This window comes from Microcaecilia unicolor, chromosome 1 (assembly GCF_901765095.1).
Source record: "Microcaecilia unicolor chromosome 1, aMicUni1.1, whole genome shotgun sequence".
Taxonomy (NCBI): Eukaryota; Metazoa; Chordata; class Amphibia; order Gymnophiona; family Siphonopidae; genus Microcaecilia; species Microcaecilia unicolor.
Genome location: NC_044031.1, coordinates 719,555,819 through 719,579,714, shown reverse-complemented (window position 1 = coordinate 719,579,714; position 23,896 = coordinate 719,555,819). Strand labels below are relative to the sequence as shown.

At 45.0% G+C, this 23,896-nt stretch overlaps 1 protein-coding gene across 1 annotated transcript in view; it reads left to right on the top strand.

Annotated features, from left to right (window-relative positions):
• Positions 1-23,896, top strand: part of SHC4 (SHC adaptor protein 4) — a 147,626-nt gene that overhangs the window by 92,185 nt on the left and 31,545 nt on the right. The window contains 1 exon segment of the mRNA XM_030190420.1: positions 4,414-4,467. Within this exon segment, the coding sequence (XP_030046280.1) occupies positions 4,414-4,467 (54 nt within the window).

Sequence of the window (23,896 nt, the reverse complement as noted above, 5' to 3'; positions counted from 1 at the left end):
TTCACAGGCCCCTTTGTTGCTAACATACAGAATAGCGCCTAAGAGCATTTAGATGCCTAACTTTTGTTTACTCATTTGGGTGCTAACCTTTGTTTGAGCGCTTCGGTAGGTGCCTAATTGGGGCTTAACTTCTGCACACTGTATAGAATTAGGGGGATAATGTGTATTGTACTGAAGGTGTCAGAGTCTAATGTCCTTTGTCAGGTTCATATTTAGGGGTGACAGTAACCACTGCGGGATTAAGGCACCACTTCCCCTAAGCCTTCCAATGGAGCACTGCACAATAGTTGGATCTTTCTGAAACCTAGATCTCCCAAGTGGCAGATATAAATTCCAATGGCAATCTTTTTGGAAACGGACACGCATTCCCCTTCTGAAATGTGGAACATGTTAATTTTTTGTCTTGCCCAAAACACACCCTGACCACAGCCCCTTGCCAGAGGCACAATTTTTCATTTTACATATAATTGGGAGATGTATAGGCAATATACATGTCTAAATGTTTATGCATATCTAAAAGGCAAATAATCATCTTAAGGTGGTTGAACATCAAATATGAAAATAAGCCAAAATGTATGTACAGTTAAACGCAGAAGGTATCGTAAGGTTCCTCCTGCAAGTCACAGTACCATGTGGAGAAGCGGAGGTAGGTTTGGAGCTTGGACGGTCATGAACGCAGAGCCTGTAGGTGCCATCTCTGGAATTATTCAGGCAATGAAGAAAATCACGTGACGGGCATGTGGCATGATAAGAATCCTGTAGACTTTCACTCTTCAGTTCTAGCAGAAACCTGCCCCGATACCTCATTATTTCAGTGTCATCAGCTTGCTAATTTAATCCAGTGGATAAGAGTCTGGGTTTCATTCTTCAGTGCACAAAGGTATTTTGTTTCAGTATGAACAGTAGGAACCCTGGAGCCTGCTTGCAAATAATTAATTCTAAGTCCTCTTCCAGTGACTGGTTTCCCTTTGACCTATTTTCTGGATAATTTTAACCAGCAGAACTGAGGGCTTGGACACAGTGCAGAATTGTTGTGACGAGGACAAAGCTAATGTACGAACTCTAAGCTCATGCGCGATGAAGCTGTATTAACAAATCCAAGCATTGTGCTCTGAACATCAGTGCATATCTTAGATATCATAGGCTACTTTTCAGACAATCATCCCACAGCCACATTTTCCCTATGCTTTTAATCCAAAAGCTGTTTAAAAAAAAAACAGGGAGAGGAGGAAAATTTTCAAATTATGATGACATAAGGTATGATACTATACTTTATTGTAATACCCTTCGGAAAAAGTTTGTATTTGTTAAGTTCTGTCATCAATAAAAAAAGTTAAACTAAAAAAAAAAAAGCTTAATAAAATTAGAAAAATTGGACCATTTGTGATTCCTGCTTTATCCAAAGCATTCGCTGTGGTTAGCTTTTACTTGGATGATATGTGGAAGCAGCATAGTTCTTCATTATGGTGCTGGATTCTTCACAGGTTGTGATACTATTTAATCATGCAATACATTGGTGGATATGAACCACCTCATTCTGGGGCCCTTTTCTATTTTCTTCTACGAGGGGTGTTCCTGGCAGTAATCAGCAGCACGGCCATGTTGGCGCACGCTTCGTGGTTACTGTGTGGATAGCGTGTGAGCCCTTACCGCTAGGTCAGTGGCTGGCGGTAAGGGCTCAGGCCGTAAATAGGTGCGTGCTGATTTTAATTTTTGCGCACACCCATTTCCCAGCCCATTAAAAAATGACCTTTTCCCCAGCCCTAGTAAAAGTGGCCCAGCGCACACCCCAAATATGCGCCCACACTACTGCAAGGCAGCAAGTAATCAGCTTAGTTACCAGACAAAGATAGAACTGAGTTCTATGCAGTGGCTTAGCTACAGGGGGCCACAGGGTTTGGGGCCCCCAAATTGGCTCTGGGGCCCCTGATTTGGCAGGTGGGGTTCCCCAACCCCTGCCAGCTGAAACATTTGTCCAGTGCTGTCTCTGGCTCTCCACAGCATTGCCTGCCCTGGTCTTCCCTTCACATCGCATACACAAAAGGAGTGTGTACGCGACATGAGGGGAAAAGCAGGGCAGGCAATGTGGTGGAGACCAGTGCTGGACAACTGCAGGCGCTGGGGGGGGGGGGGGGGGGGGAGCGGCGGGGACACAAGCAAAAATGTGTCCTGTGCAGAGTGCCAGATGCAACTCTGGCCACCTTTATTTATTTATTGGGATTTATTAACTGCCCTTATGAAGAGATTCACCCACGATGGTGTACAGCAGGTACAGTTTAACATAAAGCTTACAATTTTGTTAACAGCATAACAATAGTAAAATAACCAAGAATAAACATAAATATAATAAATGAGGTAAACTTGAAAAAAGTAGACTGAAACCTAATAATAGAACCATGGCTTTTTTGAGGGGGTACTGAGTACCGTCACCTTTTCCATTGTCTGCTAAAATCGACCCATGGTCCCCAGGTTTTAATGAAAGAGTTCAGGCTCTACTCAACAATTCTACCTTGTCATAGATTCTGTGACTGGTTGCAGGGGGTATAGTGGAGAAAAAGCCCTCAGAAACCTCCAGTGAGATTCTGGTGGTTTGATGCGAGGTTATACACAATTTTGTGAAGTAACTCACGCAGTGATTCTATCATAGGGCAAAAAACTCCACTCCCTGACTGTTATTTAAGTCTTAATCTGCACACAGTATGAACAATGTTTAGGCGATGTTTTTAATAGTCGCGATTTAAACAGTGTTTGTGCTCTAATGTATCTTTCAATTGTGCTCTAATGTATCTTTCAACTACACATGAAATAAAGTAGCACTTAGCTTTGTGATTTAAATCGGCACTCTTCTGTGACCGTTCGACGGGGGCCGCCGTTTCACCTAGAAAACTGGCTTCATCAGGAACGGAGTGCTCACAGTGATATTGAGTTGAGAACCTAAAAATAGAAGAAAGCACATTAAATATCTTTCAAAGTGCGCAAAATCCAGAAGTTTTGCTTATCAAAGATTTTGCGCACTTTGAAAGATATTTAATGTGCTTTCTTCTATTTTTAGGTTCTCAACTCAATATCACTGTGAGCACTCCGTTCCTGATGAAGCCAGTTTTCTAGGTGAAACGGCGGCCCCCGTCGAACGGTCACAGAAGAGTGCCGATTTAAATCACAAAGCTAAGTGCTACTTTATTTCATGTGTAGTTGAAAGATACATTAGAGCACAATTGAAAGATACATTAGAGCACAAACACTGTTTAAATCGCGACTATTAAAAACATCGCCTAAACATTGTTCATACTGTGTGCAGATTAAGACTTAAATAACAGTCAGGGAGTGGAGTTTTTTGCCCTATGATAGAATCACTGCGTGAGTTACTTCACAAAATTGTGTATAACCTCGCATCAAACCACCAGAATCTCACTGGAGGTTTCTGAGGGCTTTTTCTCCACTATACCCATTGAATAACGCGACCCATATACAACATTGGCTGAAGTTGCTTTTTTTGGTATTAGGTTACAATTTTACCTCAGCCACACTGCATTTTGTCTCATTTAGTTTACTGGTTGCAGGGGGCCTGGCTATTGTGGGGTGGGTCCCTCAGTGTTGACCTCACCCCTGAAAGGTGGCCTGGCATTTGAGTACCAGCACCTTTTTTGCTAGAAAAAATGCACTGAATAGAATTACCATGAAACAGTATCAAAAATATACACATTTAACAGCACTGGAATTCAAATGCCAGAGATATAATAAAATGTTAGCATAATACTAATGATACACCTAATAAGCATGCATTAGAACATTCAACTAACATAGATATGCTAAAGATTTTGTATAATATGGCTTACCATATAGCTGAGGGACCAAGAGCAGATATATGATGAGAACAAGATGCGTCGTACCGAGTCAGTTGGGATAATTTGATGGTTATCTAAACTCAAGGCAAGTTCTTTGTACAGTTAAGCAAGAGATAAGGAACTGATCTAAGTTACAGTGTGTGTAGCAAGCTAGTCCAGGTGCAGAATGAGTGTATAGTCAGTCACCCTATGGGAGAAGAGCCAACCTTGTTGGGCAGACTGGATGGACAATGCAGGTCTTTACTTGCCATCATTTACTATGTTACTAAGTCATGTAGGACATAGGTGAGTCTCCCACTTACCCGTGTAACTTACAGGATTAGTCATGTGCTAAAGTGCATTTAGGTGCGTGCATTTTTGTGCCTTCTGTTGATATGGCGTAGATGACAGCACCTAACCGTAGGTGCATAGAAGCCGATTTATGCAGGTGTTCTATTGCAGAATCTTGGCATCTAGATGCCATTATGGAATTCGTGCTCAGCGCGCTGCATTCTAGCTGTCTGACTTTGACACCCAGTTTTAGAATTGCCCCCAAAACGACTAATAGTTAATCTCTCATATTTTACAGATTATTGCAAGTCATCACATGCAGTCTATTTCATTTGCTTCTGGAGGTGATCCAGTAAGTAAAATTTACTTCATCATTTATTGTAAGTTCATCCTTACTTAACAGGAAATACAGTTTATAAAGGAGATTATGTCAAATCTTAGTCTGATTTCTACAAAGTCATTTATTTACTGAAAAATGCTGAAAAAATGTTTAACTTGTATATTGCATTCAGAGACTGAGTGGTTAGAGCAACAGGCTATGAACTAGAGAGATGGGGTTCAAATCCCCCCGACTCTTCTTCTGGCCTTGGGCAAGTCCCTTAACTCTCCATTGCCTTAGGTAAAACATGTTGAAAGCTCTCTGGGGACAGGGAAATACAGCAATGTTTCTAATAATAGCCCACCTCTAATAATGGCCCACGCCCCTGTTTCAGCATCAAAAAACCCTATAAGTTTCATCTTAAAAGCCAAATTTAGATTCCTCCAATAATAGTCCATCCCCTGGAATTTGCAGTAACTGGCACTATTGTTGTTGTCGTCGTCCCCCCCCCCTCCTGGCAGTAACTGGAAGTCTCTTTTTACCTTTTCTCACAGTGCTGGGCTGGTGCAGTGCCTTCAGCATGCGCAGATGCTCAAGGCCCCCGTACTGGCCCAGTGCCAGAACTGTGAGGAGAGGTAAAAGAGATCCGGTCATCATGGGGGAAGGGAGGTGGAGAGTGGAGAGCAATGTCGGTCACTGGGGGGAGCAGGGTGGAGAGAAATGGTGGTCATTGCAGGGAGGAGGTGTGGAGGAGGGATTGATAGCCCACCCTAGATTTCAGAAAACCCATTGTTTCTAATAACAGCCCAGGCTTTTATTAGAATCAATATGGTACCTGCTATACCTGAATGTAATTCACCTTGAGCTACCACTAGAAAGGCATGAGCTAAATTCTAAAAGAAAATATAAATTAATTAGGATATTCTAAAGGGGCTTAGCAGTGCTGAAAGTTCATGCTAGGCAAAGGTGTTAAATAAACTTCTCCAGTTTGGGCCCTCATATCCATGGACGTTGGCACAGGAGAGAAGCTGGATATCTGAGAACAGGGCAAATAAATAACAAAGGAACTGGACCACACAAAATTTAGTAAGTTGTGAAACATTTTTGCGTATCAAACAGTAAAGGTGGCTAATGTAACACCAATTTTTAAAAAGGGCTCCAGGGATGATCCAAGGAAACTATAGACTTGTGAGCCTGACATCACTGCCAGGCAAAATGGTTGTGTGACTAATGGCACGGGGTAGAGCTGTGCATGTCTCCTCTCCTTTAGGAGGAGCTGTTCCCATCCTTTGTGTGTCTTTGTGGGATGGGTGTGTTTTCTGGTGTCTTCTTTCTTGGTCTGCCCTTGCTTATTGTGGGTGTTCCATTGTCTTCTCTGTCTTCCTTTGTCTTGATTGGCCCTGCTGGGCCAGACCAGGATCTTGGGGTTTTGCCACTCTTCTTCCGAGCTGGCTCAGGACTGGGTCATTCAATCTGTTCATGTTTCTGTGATTGTGTTCCTATTTCTTTTCTTGGATCCTGCCTTGTATCTTTGCTTCCTCCTTTGTTCTGGCTTCAGTCTCTTCCTGCTCTTGTTCCGGATTCCTGCTCCACTTTTTCTCTTGCCTTTTCTAGCTTCATTCCTGCAAGCCTTGTTTTCTTTATTCATTGGAATTCTAACTTTAGATATTTGCAAGGGTGAGTGCTGTATTTTTAAACTTCCCCATAGCACCTAAGGCCAGTGCTGAATAAAACTGGCCTTTAACCAGCTGTGGGTTTGTACTCTGTTTTTCTCCCAAGGGGACTCCTCAGTGGCTTCCCACATCCCAGCCAGGGTCCCGGACAGGTTGAAACTAAATTAATGACCATGTAGATAGACGCAGATTAATGGAAACATGAAAATGAGTCAGCATGGGTTCAGCTCCAATGTGTTACTAACAGAGATGGGGTCATTAAAGTACTTAAGTAAAAAGTACTGGCTTCAAAAGTAGCAAAGTAAAAGTAGAAAATCTTATTTAAAAAAAATCTCAAGTAAAAATAATAAAGTACAGCTCTTAAAACTACATTTTTACTGCAAAGTAAAAAGTATGCATAACAAGTTGGACCACAGAATTTAATGTGTTTACAAGCAAACTTCCAGTGGGTTACACATGTTCCTTCCTAGAAAAAAACAACACCCTGAGACAGTGGTCCCCAAACCAGGTCCTGGAGGCACCTCAACCAGTCAGGTTTTCACAGGGCCGGTGCTAGGGTTTCTGGCACCCTCCTGCAGCTTATTAGTCGGCGCCCCTACCCATCCAGGGGCAGGATCACTATCCACCTTATAATTGAAAGAGAAAAACGCCTAGATTTCGACCCAAATCGGGAGATAGACGTTTATCTCACAAAAACGAATACATCGGTATAATGGAAAGCCGATTTTGGATGTTTTCAACTGCACTCCATCGCGGAAGCGTACAAAGTTGACAGGGGCGTGTCGGAGGCGTGGCGAAGGTGGAAATGGGGCGTGGTTATCGGCCGAGCAGAGATGGGTGCCTTTCGCCGATAATGGAAAAAAGTATGCGTTTGTAGCTAGAATTTAGGGCACTTTTCCTGGACCCTGTTTTTTCACGAATAAGGCCCCAAAAAGTGCCCTAAATGACCAGATTACCCCCAGAGGGAATCGGGGATGACCTCCCCTGACTCCCCCAGTGGTCACTAACCCCCTCCCACCACAAAAAATGATGTTTCACAACTTTTTATTTTCACCCTCAAATGTCATACCCACCTCCCTGGCAGCAGTATGCAGGTCCCTGGAGCAGTTGTTAGGAGGTGCAGTGGACTTCAGGCAGGTGGACCCAGGCCCATCCCCCCCTACCTGTTACAATTGTGCTGCTTAATGCTTAGTCGTCCAACCCCCCAAACCCACTGTACCCACATGTAGGTGCCCCCTTCACCCCTTAGGGCTATAGTAATGGTGTAGACTTGTGGGCAGTGGGTTTTGAGGGGGATTTGGGGGGGCTCAACACACAAGGGAAGAGTGCTATGCACCTGGGAGCTCTTTTTTTTTTTTTAATAATATATTTATTGAGTTTTATCCAACAGAATATAACACACACGGCATTCACATGGTACATTAAGCCAACATCTTCCGTTGATTATAGAAATTATACAATCAAACTCCTTGCCCCCCCCCTCCTCCCACTCCACCCTGCCCCCCCCCCTCCCTCCCATGAGGTAACTCAACATGTACAACTCAAACTCTTGAGGATCAGACTTGCTAGTATGTTACATCTCTAGCCCTCTCCACTCCATATATGTGTTCCATGTTTTGAGGAAGCGAACCATTGTACCTCTTCTGCTAGCTGTCATTTTGTCCATTATACAGCAAAAATCTAGTTTTGCCCACACCTGCTCCATCGTAGGAGCCACCACCTGCTTCCATAGCCTGGCTATCAGGGTCCGAGCTGCTGTAACTATATATACCAGCAAACCATGTTGTGTTTTACTGATCCCTGCCTCCGGAATGTTAAGCAAACACAAACCCGGAGATTGTGCGACCCGGATCCCCAGTTTCTCTTGTATTTGGGCCATTAAGGTCGTCCAGAACTTGTGAATCACTGGGCACTCCCACCATATATGCCAGAATGTACCCTGTGCCCCACATCCCCTCCAACAGGTCGATGTCCCTGTTTTAAATATACGGGATAGCCTATGTGGTGTAAGATACCACTGATAAAGCATTTTATAGCCATTTTCCACCAGTGGTGTCGCCACCGTGAAGTTTAATAATGATTTAAATATCTTTAGCCATGTTTCCTTCGGGTATTGGACTGCTAATAAAGCTTCCCATTTTTTAATGTATGGAGTCAGGGGAAACGAGTGATGCAATAGTGCTTTGTAAATTCTAGATATACCGCCTTTTCCTGCCCCAGAATCCATGGCCCGTTCTAGTTCAGTAATTTGTAAAGACAGGTCATCCTTAGCTTTCCGTTGTATAAAATCTCGGACCTGCATATAATGAAATTTATCCCTGTCCACCAGCCCATATTCCTCCTTTAGAGTGTCAAATGTGCAACATTGTCCCTCCACCCATAACTGGCCTAGTACTCGTAATGATTCTGCCGACCACCGCTTGTATGCATGTTCCTCCCGACCCGCTGGAAAATCCAGTGCAAAGATTATGGGGGTATTTAAATGATATTTCCGACCCGCAAACCAGGTTATTCTACATCTGATCCATTCTTTCAAAGCCACCCCCATTTGACCCTGTAATCCCTGTGTAAGACTCTTCAATGACGGTATAGGGAGCCAGGGAGCCACCCAAAGTGGGATCCCCCTCAAACCCCACTGTGCCGCATGTGACCACGGTCTAGTAAGTCCCTTCTGACCTATAGCTAACATTTGGAATAATGATGCTCTATAGTATAGCCAAAAATTCGGTACCCCCATCCCCCCATCTCTTCTAGATTGATACAGTACATTTCTTGCAACCCGCGGGGGTTTTTTCCGCCAGATAAAGGCGAAGACCTTTCGATGTAGCATCTTGAAAAATGTTTTCGGGATTTGGATGGGGATTGCCATGAACAGGTATAGGAGCTTGGGGAGTATGGACATTTTCACCGCCGCTATTCTGCCCATCCAGGACATCCCCAGTCCTCCCCATCTTTCTAATTCCGTAAATAAAGCTTGCGTTTTCGGGACAAAATTTGCCTGAAACAAGTCTCTCGTATTTGGGGTTAAATACACTCCTAGATAGCGTATAGCCTTTGATGCCCATTTGAATGGGAACATCGGCTGCAGGCTCTCCTGTAATCCTGCTGGAAATTGTATAGCTAAAAGTTCTGATTTCTGTATATTAATCTTTAGGCCTGCTACCTCCTCATATTTTTTAAGAATACCCATCACTGCACGCATAGACTCTTCTGGATTTGCTAAAGTTAGTAGAACATCGTCCGCATAAAGCATTATTTTAGTGTCTTGACTCCCCATATTTATGCCCTGAATCCGTGGCTCTTGGCGAACCATTCGGGCCAGTGGTTCCATAGACAGGACAAACAACAAAGGGGACAGCGCACATCCCTGCCTCGTGCCCTGAAACAACTCAAATTGAGCTGTACTCCTGCCATTGATTTTTAGTTGAGCCAGCGGATTGCGATAGAGCGCCGTGACCCAATGCAGAAACTGACCGCTAAATCCTACGTATTCTAGCAACTTAAAAAGAAAGGGCCACAGCACTCTATCGAATGCTTTTTCTGCATCCAGTGACAAGAAAACCGCCGGCTGCCCTATCCGCTGTATTCTGTCTAATAAATATTGCGCTTTTCTGGTGTTATCAAATGTCTGCCTAGATGCGACGAAACCTGCCTGGTCCTCATGCACCAAGCGTGGGAGCACTTTTTGTAGTCGCGTCGCCAGAATCGTGGTGAAAATTTTATAGTCAGTTCCCAATAGGGAGATTGGCCGATAAGATCCACAGCTCTGAGGATTCTTATTGGGTTTAAGCAACAACACCACACTCGCCAATCTCCACGAGTGGGGGAGTGTAGTCCCCCTCGTGATATTGTTAAACACCCGAAGTAGCACCGGTGCTAGAATGGCTCTAAAGCATTTATAAAACCGGTTGCCAAAGCCATCCAGCCCCGGTGCCTTCCCTCCCGGTAATCCCTTTATAGCTGTTACGATTTCCTCCTCCTCGATAGGGGCCGATAACATTTCCCGTTCTGTTTCTGTCAGAGTGGGGAAATCTACCCTCTGTAACATTGCGTGTATTGATCCCTCTTCTGGGAAGGTTTCTGGCTGGTATAACCGCTTATAGTAGTTCACGAACTCTCTTTGAACATCCTCCATCTGATCCCACACCCGACCTTGCTCATCTGTTATGCTATTGATATTATTGCGATTGGCTAATTGTTTTAATTTGTATGCCAATAGCTTACTAGCTTTGTTGTTAAATTCATAATACTCTTGCTGAACCCTTTGCAGCTGTTCCTGAATGCTCCTATTTTCCAATGCTGCCAGTTGCACTCGAGCTCTATGTAGGTCTTCCTGAATATTTGGTGCAATCTGTTGCTGCTTCACCTTAGTGTCAAGAAGATCTATTGTGACTCGTAACGCTTTTTCCTGCTGTTTAGTCTCTTTGTGTAGGTGTGCTTGTAAGGATATCGCCTGACCACGCATCACTACTTTTAGGGTTTCCCAGAGTATCTCAGGCGTGACCTCCGGGGTGTCATTTATGCTAAGAAATTCTTTTAATTCCCCTTCAATGATTTTCACCTGTTTAGGGTCATTTAGCAGATTGTCCGGGAATTGCCAATGTCTCCTCCCATCCATCCCCTGTTTACCTCGCAATGAAAGAACCACTGGGGCATGGTCAGACCATGTACGCGTCTCTATTTCTGAAGATATAACCTGTAGCATTAAGCCCGAGCTACCCATCCACATATCTATCCTAGAGTGTGTGCCATGAGGGGTTGAATAGCATGTGTAATCTCTTTCTGTTTCATGTAAAGCCCGCCATATATCCACCAGTCCCCATACATTCAGAAAATGGATTAGTCGGCTACGCTCCGCCTTTGCGTAGTGCACAGCCTCCCCTGTATTATCTACCTTAGGGTCTATGGTAATATTGAAATCCCCTCCCAGCAGTATCTCTCCCTGAATAATCTTTACCATTCGCGAGCTGACCTTTTCAAAGAATTCACCCTGTGCTTGGTTAGGAGCATAGATGTTTACTATTGTATATAATTGGCCCTCCATTTTGCCCACCAGCATGATAAAACGTCCCCCATTGTCCCTCGTCACATCAATAGTGTCCCAGGCCAGTCCCCGCCTTAATAAGATCCCCACACCTGCTGTCTTTCTCTGTAGCTTATTAGAGGCCAGATATTGTAACGGGTAACGTGAATTACCCACTAGATGTTCATATCTCTCCATTAAATGTGTTTCTTGTACCAGTACAATATCTGCCCCTATCCTACTGGCCTCTTTAAAAAAACTCTTTCGTTTTTGTGGAGAGTTTAGGCCACGAGCATTGAATGACATCAGTTTTATCGCTACCGACATTGATTTAGCCAGCAAAACTTCGCTATTACTCCTTTCATAAGATAAGTCCCCCTCTCGATAGCCTGCAAATTTTTTCTTTTCTGAGTTACCCCCCCCCTACCCCCCCTTCCCCTTTGTATCCAGTGGGACATCCTATTCCCACCTATTAGTTAGTTGAGAGAGCGGTGATCCCTCGCATGCCCGCCCAGCATTATGATAATAAGAAAGCAAGAAAAATTACATATATATATAGCATTACCCTTATAGCACCCCCATCGCAACTTCTGCAAATATATAACCCCGCATATACCTCCTTCACATTGAGTTAGCAGAGTCCCTGTCACATTTTAGTTCTCAAGGTCCGTCTTTGTCGGTGGGACTTTGCTGCTGACTGGGTTGATGCCTGGTGAGTCGTCCCTTGCCTCTGGTCACCCGGGTCCAACCCTGGCGAGTCGGGCGCATCCCAATGTCCGCCGTGGCACCCGCTCTTTCCGGCACTGTTTCAACCTCTGGCCAAATAGCTCTAGCTTCCTCCACGGTTCGGACGCGGTGCCATTTTCCATCCATATTATAGGCCAGAGCAAATGAATATTGCCATTTGTAGGCTATCTGTTGATCGCGCAGGTATCTTGTGAAGCTCCTTAAAGCCGCTCGTCGTTGCAGCGTCGAAGGCGCTAAGTCCTGATATATTTCAATCGGGATCGTGTCCCACTTAATATCGTCCTTTTTTCGTGCTTCCCTCATAATGGCCTCTTTGATCTTATAGTCCGAGAGGCAGGCTATAATGTCTCGAGGTATATTTGCACGAACGCGTGACAACACTCTGTGTGCTCGATCTATCTTTATATCCTCTGGGGCCACCTCGTGCTGTTCATCCGACAGAAGCATGCTCGCTATCTGCTGCACAATCTTTTCACATTGCAAATACTCTGCTCGTTCAGGGATACCCCGGATCCGTATATTAGATCGTCTACCTCGATTCTCCAAATCTTCCACTCGATCTAAGAGAGCGTTATAGATTTCTTGTTGTTCCTTCAAGGCTGTGTTCATGGTGCTTAACACCTCTTGTTGCTCCTCTACACGCTCGTCCACCTCTGCCACGTGTCGACCCATCTCTGCTAATTCGCCGCGAAGCTCAGCGGCTAGTTTTGTAATATCTTCACGCCCGCCTTTCACTTCTTCTCGTATCTCCATAAGGAGGGCATGGAACTCGCTTACCGAGAGATCCGCATCTCCCGCTGCTCCACTTTTCTCAACCTCCCGGGTAACACCTGTGGCCTGCGCCGCTCTCGGCCCCGTCGCCATCTTGCCTCCCTCCGACTGTGGCTGATAGGAAAAAGCTTTTAAGGTTTTACGCGGCCCCGCTGACTCTTTACCCGCCATGAATACACTCGTTAGGGTTTCCGACGTTTGTTTTAAAGGTGACCTGGGGGAAATAAATCACCGCTGTTGCTTGAAAGCGTGATCTTTCTTACTGGGCATGCAGAGCTCCTTACTCACGCCGCCATCTTACAGCGTGACGTCACCGCTCTCCCACCTGGGAGCTCTTTTACTTTTTTTTTTTTTTTTTTTGTAAAAGTGCTCCCTAGGGTGCTCGGTTGGTGTCCTGGCATGTGAGGGGGACCAGTGCACTACGAATCCTGGCCCCTCCCACAAACAAATGCCTTGGATTTATTTGTTTTTGAACTGGGCGCTTTCATTTTCCATTATCACTGAAAAACAAAAACGCCCAGCTCACAAATTGTCGAATAAAACATGGACATTCTATTTTTTTCAAAAATACGGTTCGGTCCGCCCCTTCACGGACCCGTTCTCGGAGATAAACGCCCATGGAGATAGACGTTTTCGTTCAATTATGCCCCTCTATGGCTCCGCCCCTACAGTAGTCACACCCAGAGTAGTCACACCTCTTTTACCAGCCATGGCATCATTGAAAATATTACACCAGTATAGAAGAAAAATAACTTGTGTTTTTTTTTGTTTTCATTATAAATCATTTCTGTAAGCTATTACAGCTCCAGTATAACCCAAAATGACACAAACCAAATTAACATACAGAACAGACAGTCTTGCCAACTCTGAAAAACAATGTGTTATCAAAATCTCAGAACCTAACAAACAGATCCTTATTCAGACACTTGGCATTTCAGTCACACATGCAGAACAGAATTCTTAAAATTAAACTGAAATCCTAAGAAGTTAGACTCTGCATGCAGCACAATACCAGGAAAACAGAAAGAAACACATTGCTATACATTGTAAAATAAGACAGCAGATGTAAAGTCTCAAACTGGACATATTCCAAACACTAAAATGATTTTTTCCTACCTTTGTTGTCTGGTGACTTTGTTTTTCTGATCATGCTGGCCCAGTATGTGATTCTGCTGCTCTCTATCTGTCCTCTTAACTCCGTTTCCAGGGCTTCCTTTCCATTTATTTCTTTACTTTCCTCCTTTCTTCTTCATTTCTTGGTCTCAATCCATAAGTAAAAGCTGGGTCCTCCGCAGACTTGACTGGAGGAGGTATAGAGTGGATCCAGCTTCTGCCTATTTTCTCCATCCCTGTGTAGTTTTTCTCCTCTCTTCCTTTTCCTTCATCTCATCTCCTTCCTCTCTCTTCCCTCCCCTCCATCCATGTCCTGAAACTCCCCTCTCTCCCCTGCCCTCCATCCACCCATGTCCAGCAACTCTCCTCTCTCCCCTGCCATCCATCTATCCATCCATATCAAGCAATTCTCCTCTCTCCCCTGCCCTCCTCCATCCATCCATGCCCAGCAATTCTCCTCCTCTCTCCTCTGCCCTCCCCTCCATGTCCAGTGATTTCTCCTCTCCCCCTGGGCCCTGCCCTCTCCTCCATGTCTAGTGATTTCTTTGTCGCCTGCTGTCCCCTCCCATCCATGTTCAGTGATTCTCCTTTGCCTCTATCATCCCTTCCCATCCATGTCCAGCGATTCTCCTCTACCTTCCCCTCCCATCCGTGTCCAGCGATTTCTCCTCTCTCCCCTGCCCTCCCCTCCCATCCCATCCATGTCCAGTGATTCTCCTCTGCCCTCCCATCCATGTCCAGTGACTCGCCCCAGCCCCCACCTGCCTGCCCTCTTCTCCCCCAACATCCCCCATTTCGTTCCTGCCGCCCTGCGGGATTTAAATCTTTTATTTTATCTCAGTCGCATCGGCCGCGTCAGTGAAAGCACTGCTCGTCTCTAGCCTTCCCTTCGTTCCCTCTCAGTGTCCCGCCCTTTCGAAAAGAGGAAATTACATCAGAAGAAGGTGGGACACAGAGGGAATGAAGGGAAGGCTAGAGACGAGCAGTGCACTGAAGCGGCCACTGTGGCTGAGGTAAAATAAAAGATTTAAACCCCCCAGGGCGGCGCAGGAAAACAAGGGCTGTCGGGGAGCTGAGGTAAGCGGCTGTAAGTATGGCTTGTGGTGCCCTCCTGAGGTCGGCGCCCTCCTGCCATGCTTACCTCGCTTATCTTGTTGCGCCGGCCCTGGGTTTTCAGAATAACCACAATGAATATTCAGGAGAGAGATTTGCATGCAGTGGAGGCAGTGCATGCAGAATCTCTCATGAATACATTGTGGATATCCTGAAAACCTGACTGACTGGGGTGCCTCCAGGATCAGAGAGCAGATGATTAGAAGCCCCGTGCTGTTCCAAATAGCATTCTAAAAATAGTGCTGGAAAAGTGCAGGGCTGTACCACCCCTATGGTCAGAGCTAATAACATGGAAATATAGGCACACTATTAACTCTGATCATAGGGGAAAAGTGCGGGAGGATTGTGCCCTCCTGCACTAGTTTGATATGTCCGGGCTGTCAGAAACACAGAGCTGTCAAACGAGGAGATGGAGGTCCGTGGGACCCCTAGACCTCCAGCACCTGTGGCCTAGTATCACCCCAAGCCCCCCAAGACAGCAGCACGAGGGCACAGGGGACTGGAGATCTGGTGGATCTCTAGCCCCCCTAACCCCCCCCCCCCCCGACACTAAAAAAAGAATCCCTGGTGGCCCAAGTGGGCTGGCACCCCAACCCCCATCCTCCCTGGTGGTCTAGCAGAGCCCTCCCTCTCCCCCTGTACCTCTCCAATGGAGGAGGGTGTAGCATACTTCCTCATCCAGCGCTGCCTTCAAAATGGCTGCACCCTGTCCTGCCCAGTGCATCCTGGGATTCGCTGGGCAGGGCTTTCCTTCCATATAAGGGAGAAACTCCAAGCTGGCATAGGGTTTACAGTGGTAGTAGCATGCTAATTTGGCGCTCTACCCTTTGAGCATCGGGGAGGAATAATAATGCCCCTGTTTAGCTTGCATTTGCATGCTATTAGCGTTCAGAGCTGGCAAACGCATTGTTACACATTCTCGCCAGATCTGATCCTGGGATGCAAATGCGGGCACTAATGACCTCTATCACCCGCGTTTGCTTTTGATCATCTGGGCCCAGGTTTGGGAAACACTGCCCTGAGCATTGCAGTGGGCATAAGAACATTAACGTACCTATTGGAAAACAAAACAAGCTGGATTAATGCAGACACACGATGCTAACAGAATACTTGGCCTTTTTCACACATGAACAGAAGTAGCCCCTCTTGAATTACATAAGTAACCACAAACTAAAAAATAGCAATATGTAGACAAAAATTAAACTGAACCCCTAAGAAGCCATACTCTCCATAGAGTGCAAAAGCAAAGAAACAGTGATACGTCCCTTTGTACCGTGCAAAATATAAAGAAAGCAGATGTAAATTTCAAAAACTTGCATATTCCAATTGGTACATTAAAAATTAACAAAAAATAAAAAATAAGGTGATACATTTTTATTGGGAGGGAAGAAGGAGCGGACCCAGCATGCAGTGAAGGTGTGGTTCAGGCTGGGGAGGTAACTGAGCCTGACAACAACAAAGTAATAGCCAATCAACATCTGTTCTGGGCAGGTGTAGAGGGCGGGGACTAGGCTCTCCAGGTGATGTCAGATCCTGGCTTGCATCTGATTGGGCCCAAACTTCCGGTCCCAGCTCAGCTGTTTTTGGGACTGGAAGTTTGGGCCCATTCAGCTGCAAGCTGCGTCTGTCATCACTTTTGGGGGGGGGGGGGGGATCTTGCCAGGTATTTGTGACCTGGATTGGCGACTGTTGGAAACAGGATGCTGGGCTTGATGGACCTTTGGTCAGTCCCAGTATGGCAATACTTATGTACTTATGCACTTGGAAAGTCTGTAGAGGGAGAAAAGCAGAGAGATGGAAAATACTTTTACTTTTGTACTTTGTTACTAAACACAAAAGTATAGCTTAAATGTAACTCGATACAACTAAAAAGTATTGGGAAAAAAATGTAACTCATTACAGGTAAAAGTACTGCCAATTGTACTAGTATTTTATGCCACCCATCTCTGGTTACTAACAGCATCTCTCTACAGTACTGAACCCACATACTTAGGTGGTTGTTTTAAGAAGTCCGATTCACAATTTACACATGTAAATGCAAGCATTTACACGTGTGTATCAAATAAATGTTGAAAATCCAATTTTAGAAAGCTGGGATTTACATATGCAAATCTGCAGTACCTGCATATACCAAGGGGTGGGGTTTGGGTGGGGCTAAAATATACACACATATTCCCCATTGAGAAGGGGGAATGCACGTTTGTGATCCATGAGATGTATGTCAGTGTTTTTCAGCTGCTCTTGGGTATGCATAGGTTTTGAACAACTTCTTATTTTGGCCAGCACTTTATAGGATGGATTAGGGGAGGTCACTCCCTTAATCTCTCAGTGTTTTTCTGCCCCACAATCAATAATGCTGAATGATTGTAGCTTCTGTACTTAATTATGTGCATTGAGACCGGTAAGTTCCCAAAAAATAAGCAGTATAAAATGTTTTGTACATTTTTGGGATCTTGCCGGGTATTTGTGACCTGGATTGGCCACTGTTGGAAACAGGATGCTGGGCTCAATGGACCTTTGGTCTTTCCCAGTATGGCAATACTTATGCACTTATGTACTTAAAATGGCACATATACACATCTAGGTGTTGGCACTTGTATGTCTAATTTCTGAAATTATACCATGTCACACATGTATGAGCCGACCCTTATGTGCATATGTTGCTAAATTGCCTCCACTGATCTTTTTGGACCTTGCTTCTGCCACATGTACTCACAATATACACCTGCACTTCTGCATATTTTAGGAAAAGCTCTGTACTGGCAGATCCTTTTCTAGAATACTATTGGAATTGTACACATCCCAACCCTATAATTTGAAACAGAAGATCACCAAATCTATGTGGCCCCAGTATCTGACCTCCTAGAAGCTGTTACTCCAATAGGAAAGTCAGTCATAAGTACATATATAAGTACATAAGTAATGCCACACTGGGAAAAGACCAAGGGTCCATCGAGCCCAGCATCCTGTCCACAACAGCGGCCAATCCAGGCCAAGGGCACCTGGCAAGCTTCCCAAACGTACAAACATTCTATACATGTTATTCCTGGAATTGTGGATTTTTCCGAAGTCCATTTAGTAGTGGTTTATGGACTTGTCCTTTAGGAAACCGTCTAACCCCTTTTTAAACTCTGCCAAGCTAACCGCCTTCACCACGTTCTCCGGCAACAAATTCCAGAGTTTAATTACGCGTTGAGTGAAGAAAATGTTTCTCCGATTTGTTTTAAATTTACTACACTGTAGGTTCATTGCATGCCCCCTAGTCCTAGTATTTTTGGAAAGCGTGAACAGACGTTTCACATCCACCTGTTCCACTCCACTCATTATTTTATATGCCTCTATCATGTCTCCCCTCAGCCGTCTCTTCTCCAAGCTGAAAAGCCCTAGCTTCCTTAGTCTTTCTTCATAGGGAAGTTGTCCCATCCCCGCTATCATTTTAGTCACCCTTCGCTTCACTTTTTCCAATTCTACTATATCTTTCTTGAGATGCGGCGACCAGAATTGAACATAATACTCAAGGTGCGGTCGCACCATGGAGTGATACAACGGCATTATAACATCCGCACACCTGTTTTCCATACCTTTCCTAATAATACCCAACATTCTATTCACTTTCCTAGCCGCAGCAGCACACTGAGCAGAAGGTTTCAGTGTATTATCGACGACGACACTCAGATCCCTTTCTTGGTCCGTAACTCCTAATGTGGAACCTTGCATGACATAGCTATAATTCGGGTTCTTTTTCCCCACATGCATCACCTTGCACTGGAGGGCACTAGAGGTTGCATCACTACCAGCTCCTCTTTTAATGTCATTATGGTGTCTTCCAGGATTTTCCAGTTGAACTATTGTCATATTTGCCCCCTGTGGTGGCAAGAAATTTCTACAGATAGAACACTGGATTTGCGCTCACTTTCTAATTATCAGATCCTTCTGGCTAAAAACAAACTGGAAATTCTTTGCCAGTAGTTTTGATTCTTCTATGTGTGGGTGGGGAACTGTATCTTCTTTCTTACTACTTAGGCATTTTATATCATTACTGTGTAGGCTAAAATTCAACTATACTCTTGAAAGGCAGTAGAGTTGAATTAGCAGTGACAACATCGACACAATTCTTATAAAGATCCCTCTATGGTACACGATACACAGAGAGATTGCTGTGGGGGAGGAGGGGAAGGACTATTATGGCTTCTGATTTAATGATTCCTGGCCTCATAAATATTGTTTCCAAGGCCACAAAGCTGCCCACCTTGATGATATTTCCTGGAACGTTTGGATAGATGAGTCTTGTTGAAATCATCCTGATATGCCATAAAAAGGATGAATCAGCCTGAGTGATTAGACTGGCAGTATTGTTTCTACATACCATATTTTTTTCACCTAGTTGCTCTAAGTTCTACTATGTTCTTTCCCATTAGGAAATGGTTTCCTTTTAACTTGCTTAAGAATGAAAATAAGCTATTACTATATTTTCATGTATATAACCTGCACACATGTATCCCCCCCCCAAAAAAAAAGCTAATTTTGTAAGTAAAATCTTATATACCCTGCACCCATGTATACCCCGCATTTATTGCAATAAAGCATAAAATTTTATATTATTCCTATTGAAAAGCACTGATTTTGTAAATTAATTCGTGTATAACCCCGCTCCCCCCGTTTTCTATTTCTGTTGATGGCTCTCTCATTCTCCCTGTCTCCTCAGCTCGAAACCTTGGGGTCATCTTTGACTCTTCTCTCTCCTTCTCTGCTCATATCCAGCAGACCGCCAAGACCTGTCGTTTCTTTCTTTACAACATCCGTAAAATCCGCCCCTTTCTTTCCGAGCACTCTACCAAAACCCTCATCCACACCCTTGTCACCTCTCGTTTAGACTACTGCAATCTGCTTCTTGCTGGCCTCCCACTTAGTCACCTCTCCCCTCTCCAGTCGGTTCAAAACTCTGCTGCCCGTCTCATCTTCCGCCAGGGTCGCTTTACTCATACTACCCCTCTCCTCAAGACCCTTCACTGGCTCCCTATCCGTTTTCGCATCCTGTTCAAACTTCTTCTACTAATCTATAAATGTATTCACTCTGCTGCTCCCCAGTATCTCTCCGCACTCGTCCTTCCCTACACCCCTTCCCGTGCACTCCGCTCCATGGATAAATCCTTATTATCTGTTCCCTTCTCCACTACTGCCAACTCCAGACTTCGCGCCTTCTGTCTCGCTGCACCCTACGCCTGGAATAAACTTCCTGAGCCCCTACGTCTTGCCCCATCCTTGGCCACCTTTAAATCTAGACTGAAAACCCACCTCTTTAACATTGCTTTTGACTCGTAACCACTTGTAACCACTCGCCTCCACCTACCCTCCTCTCTTCCTTCCCGTTCACATTAATTGATTTGATTTGCTTACTTTATTTATTTTTTGTCTATTAGATTGTAAGCTCTTTGAGCAGGGACTGTCTTTCTTCTATGTTTGTACAGCGCTGCGTATGCCTTGTAGCGCTATAGAAATGCTAAATAGTAGTAGTAGTAGTAATACCCCACAACTCTTGCAAAAAAAAAAAAAAAAGTAAAATTGTGTATAACCCACAGGTTATAAACATGAAAATATGGTATCTTGCTACCAAGTAACTAGTGACTCCTTGGGTGGGTAATATACTTCTATCCATGGCAATAGTGTGCCCGAATGACATTAATTGTACTTTCTAGAGCAATGTCATTCTGACATTCATGCCATGTACTCAGTTACTTGGAAGCAAGGCTCCCTCTGCTGGTGTTCCATGGAAACAGCTATTGTTTTTTTTTTTCTCCAGCCTTTCGGAATCTGTGGTCTGTTCTCTTCCTTCCTGGTCCTGAATGCACCATCTCTGCTTCAAACCCAGGACTGACTTGTCTTGATGGATGCATGACTGCTGGAATTGACTCTTAACATATCTATTTGATGTTATCAGCAGTATAGGGTTATCATACGTCCAGATTCTCCCAGACATGCCTTCATTTTCAGGGAACTGTCGGGGGTCCAGGTGGTTTTTACCAGCCTCCCCATCAGATTGACGGGCTGGCTGGCGGGTGGGCCTTCTCTCTCTCCTCTCCTGAATCTACTGTAATGTGCCCTGGTGGTCTAGTGCAGTGGTTCCCAAACTGGGTCCTGGAGGCACCCCAGCCAGTCAGGTTTTCAGGATATCCACAATGAATATTCATGAGAGAGATTTCTATGCACTACCTCCACCTCACGCAAATATCTCATGAATATTCATTGTGGATATCCTGAAAACCTGACTGGCTGGGGTGCCTCCAGGATCAGCTTTGGGAACCATTGGTCTAGTGGCCTCTTTAGGGCAGGAAAGAACCCGACTCTTTCCCCCTCTGCCACTGCTTCTTTAAAATGGCTGCTGAGATTTCAAGCTCTGGTCTTGCAAGACTTCCTTCCCTGAAGAGGTCCCTAGACCACCAGGGCTGTAAGGTAGACCAGGGGAGGTGGGTTGATATGGTGCACATGGATGAGAGGGGGTTGATATGCTGTACATGGACTGGATGGGAGGGGGGGGGGTCATATGCTGCACATAGATGGGAGGGAGAGAAGGGGACAAGCTGCACATGGATAGGAGGGGGGAGGGGTTGATATGCTGCACATGGATGGGAGGGAGAGAAGGGGACAAACTGCACATGGATAGGGGTGGGAGGGGTTGATATGCGCTCAGGGATGGGAGGGAGAGAAGGGGACAAGCTGCTCAGGGATGGGAGGGAGAGAAGGGGCAAGAACTGCACGTGGATGGGAGGGAGAGAAGGGGGCAAGCTGCAGATGGATGGGAATGAGAGAAGGGGACAAGCTGCACATGGATGGAAGGGAAGGAAGTGGAGAGAGGGACATGCTGTACATGGAGGGGAGGGAAGGTAACGGAGAGGGGGAAGAGAAAAGGGGGAAATGCAACACATGGATAGAAGGGGATGGAGAGGAGAGGGGGTCATGTTCCTCATGGATGGGAGGGAAAGGAAAGGGGGACATGCAGCTCATGGATGCTTGCTTTTTTGGAAATGTACATATTTTCTAATTTTGTATTTAGCAGAGTACGAAAATGCATTTCTGTTACTTTTACCAGTATTTTCACCGCTTATGGAATCTGGCTTTCTTGGGGGGGTCACGATGACTGTGCAGCAGGGTACAGTGCGGAGGACTGTGCAGCAGTGTGTAGTGCGGGGCTGGGGGTGTGCTGGGAGCGGGACAGCATTTTATTTTTTGTATCCTCTTTTTTGTCTCCGCAAATATGATAACCCTACAGGAAGGGAACAAGCCAACATTACTGACTGCTATTCTCAGTGGTTTCTGGGGGGGGGGGGGGGGGGAGAACTATGTGTAGTGACAGATAAAGCTCTTAGTAATCTACTTATTAAGACTTTGAAGTATGGATGATACACAGTAACAGCAGGCATACTACTCAGGAAAGACAAAAAAAAAATAAATCATAGCTTCAGTAAATCTGACATTTTAGCTCAAGAAAGCCTGCACGGTTATAAAACCAAACACTCTTGGGAATAGATAAGAATGGCTGGTGTTCTTTAGAAAAGAAAGGATGCTAGTCAGTGCTAGAGTGTGATACCTCCAGGGTTAGCTCAACAGAAGCCTGGCACCAGGTTCTGAAGGGAACTGTTATGCCTGCCCCTTAGTCAGAGAGCTCTCATTATAATGGTGGGAGGGGACCAAATGGAGAGAGAGGCAGTGAAAATAGTGACCTCCCCCCACAGATTTATTCTGACTCACCATTTCTGAAATATTAATATTTTTATACTGTTCCCAACATCTTTTTCTTCTTTGATTTGGTGAAAATATTCATGGACTCTTATTTCTGTTCAGAAATATCACCTTTCCCTCAAAAGACATGTGTGCATCTAAGCTACAGTTGTTTTCTTCCATTGCTTTCCAGTGATTAAGGGGTCCTTTTACTAAGCTGCACTAAAAAGTGGCGGGCGTTGCCGTCAGCATGTGGGTTTCCCGTGCACTGCGGCTGCTTTTAGCATGGCAGTAAAATGGCCTCGTTCACTTTTAGGAGGGAGTTAGGGCCCCTGTGCTAATTGGGCAGAATGCGGTAATGTGCTTGTGCTACCCCATTAGTGCAGGCACGTCTACTCTCCGCCTCCAGACACGTGTCCTGTGACAAAAAATTTTTTTTTCCACAGGAGTAGCATGCACTGATGGCCAGACTACCACAGGTTGCCTCAGCATGTCCCGTGGTAGTGCACTTTTACTGTGTGGTAGGCCCACCTTAGACCTACTGCGCCTTAGTAAAAGGGCTCCATTATGAGGTAAAGCACACAGGGTTTTCTTTTAGTGAGCTTTAAAAAAAGGCAACATGCTATGCAGTTCCTCAAAACTGGAAAACTGTTCTTAATATTACAGCTATTTTTGTTCCTATCTTTATTTTGCTATCTTTCCTGCCTGAGTGTATTAGTGTATCTGGACTTTTGGGAAGGAGTTTGACAAAGTTCTTCATGAAAGGAAATTAAAAAGTAATGGGATAGGAGGCAATACATTATTCTGTAAAAGACAGAAAAAAACCCAGAGAGCAGAGCTAAATTGTCAATTTTCTCAGTGCAGAAAGGTGAATAGTGGAGTGTCTCAGGGATCTGTACTAGGACTGTTGTGAAGACTAACCCCTCAATATTCAGCCCAAGGCGGTCAGAAGTATTAAAGCTGCTGACAGCGGCTACGATATGAATTAGACGTTGATATTCAGTGTAGGTTAGGTTTTCAGGATACCCCTAATGAATATGCATGAGGGAGATTTGAATGCAATGGATGTAGTAAGCATGCAAATCTCTCATGCATATTCATTAGGAGCATCCTGAAAACCTGACCCATTGGTGGCCCTCAAGGACTGAGAGTGAAAATCAAGGCTATAGACCAGTGGTCCCCAAACTGGGGGTCAGGACCCTCAAATGAAGTCACATCATTAGTGGATGGGGGTCACAGAAACAGGGCTGCTTCCCCCCACCTTCTTGAATTCTACTGCAACCTGTGGCCAGAAGTGGCAGTCTGT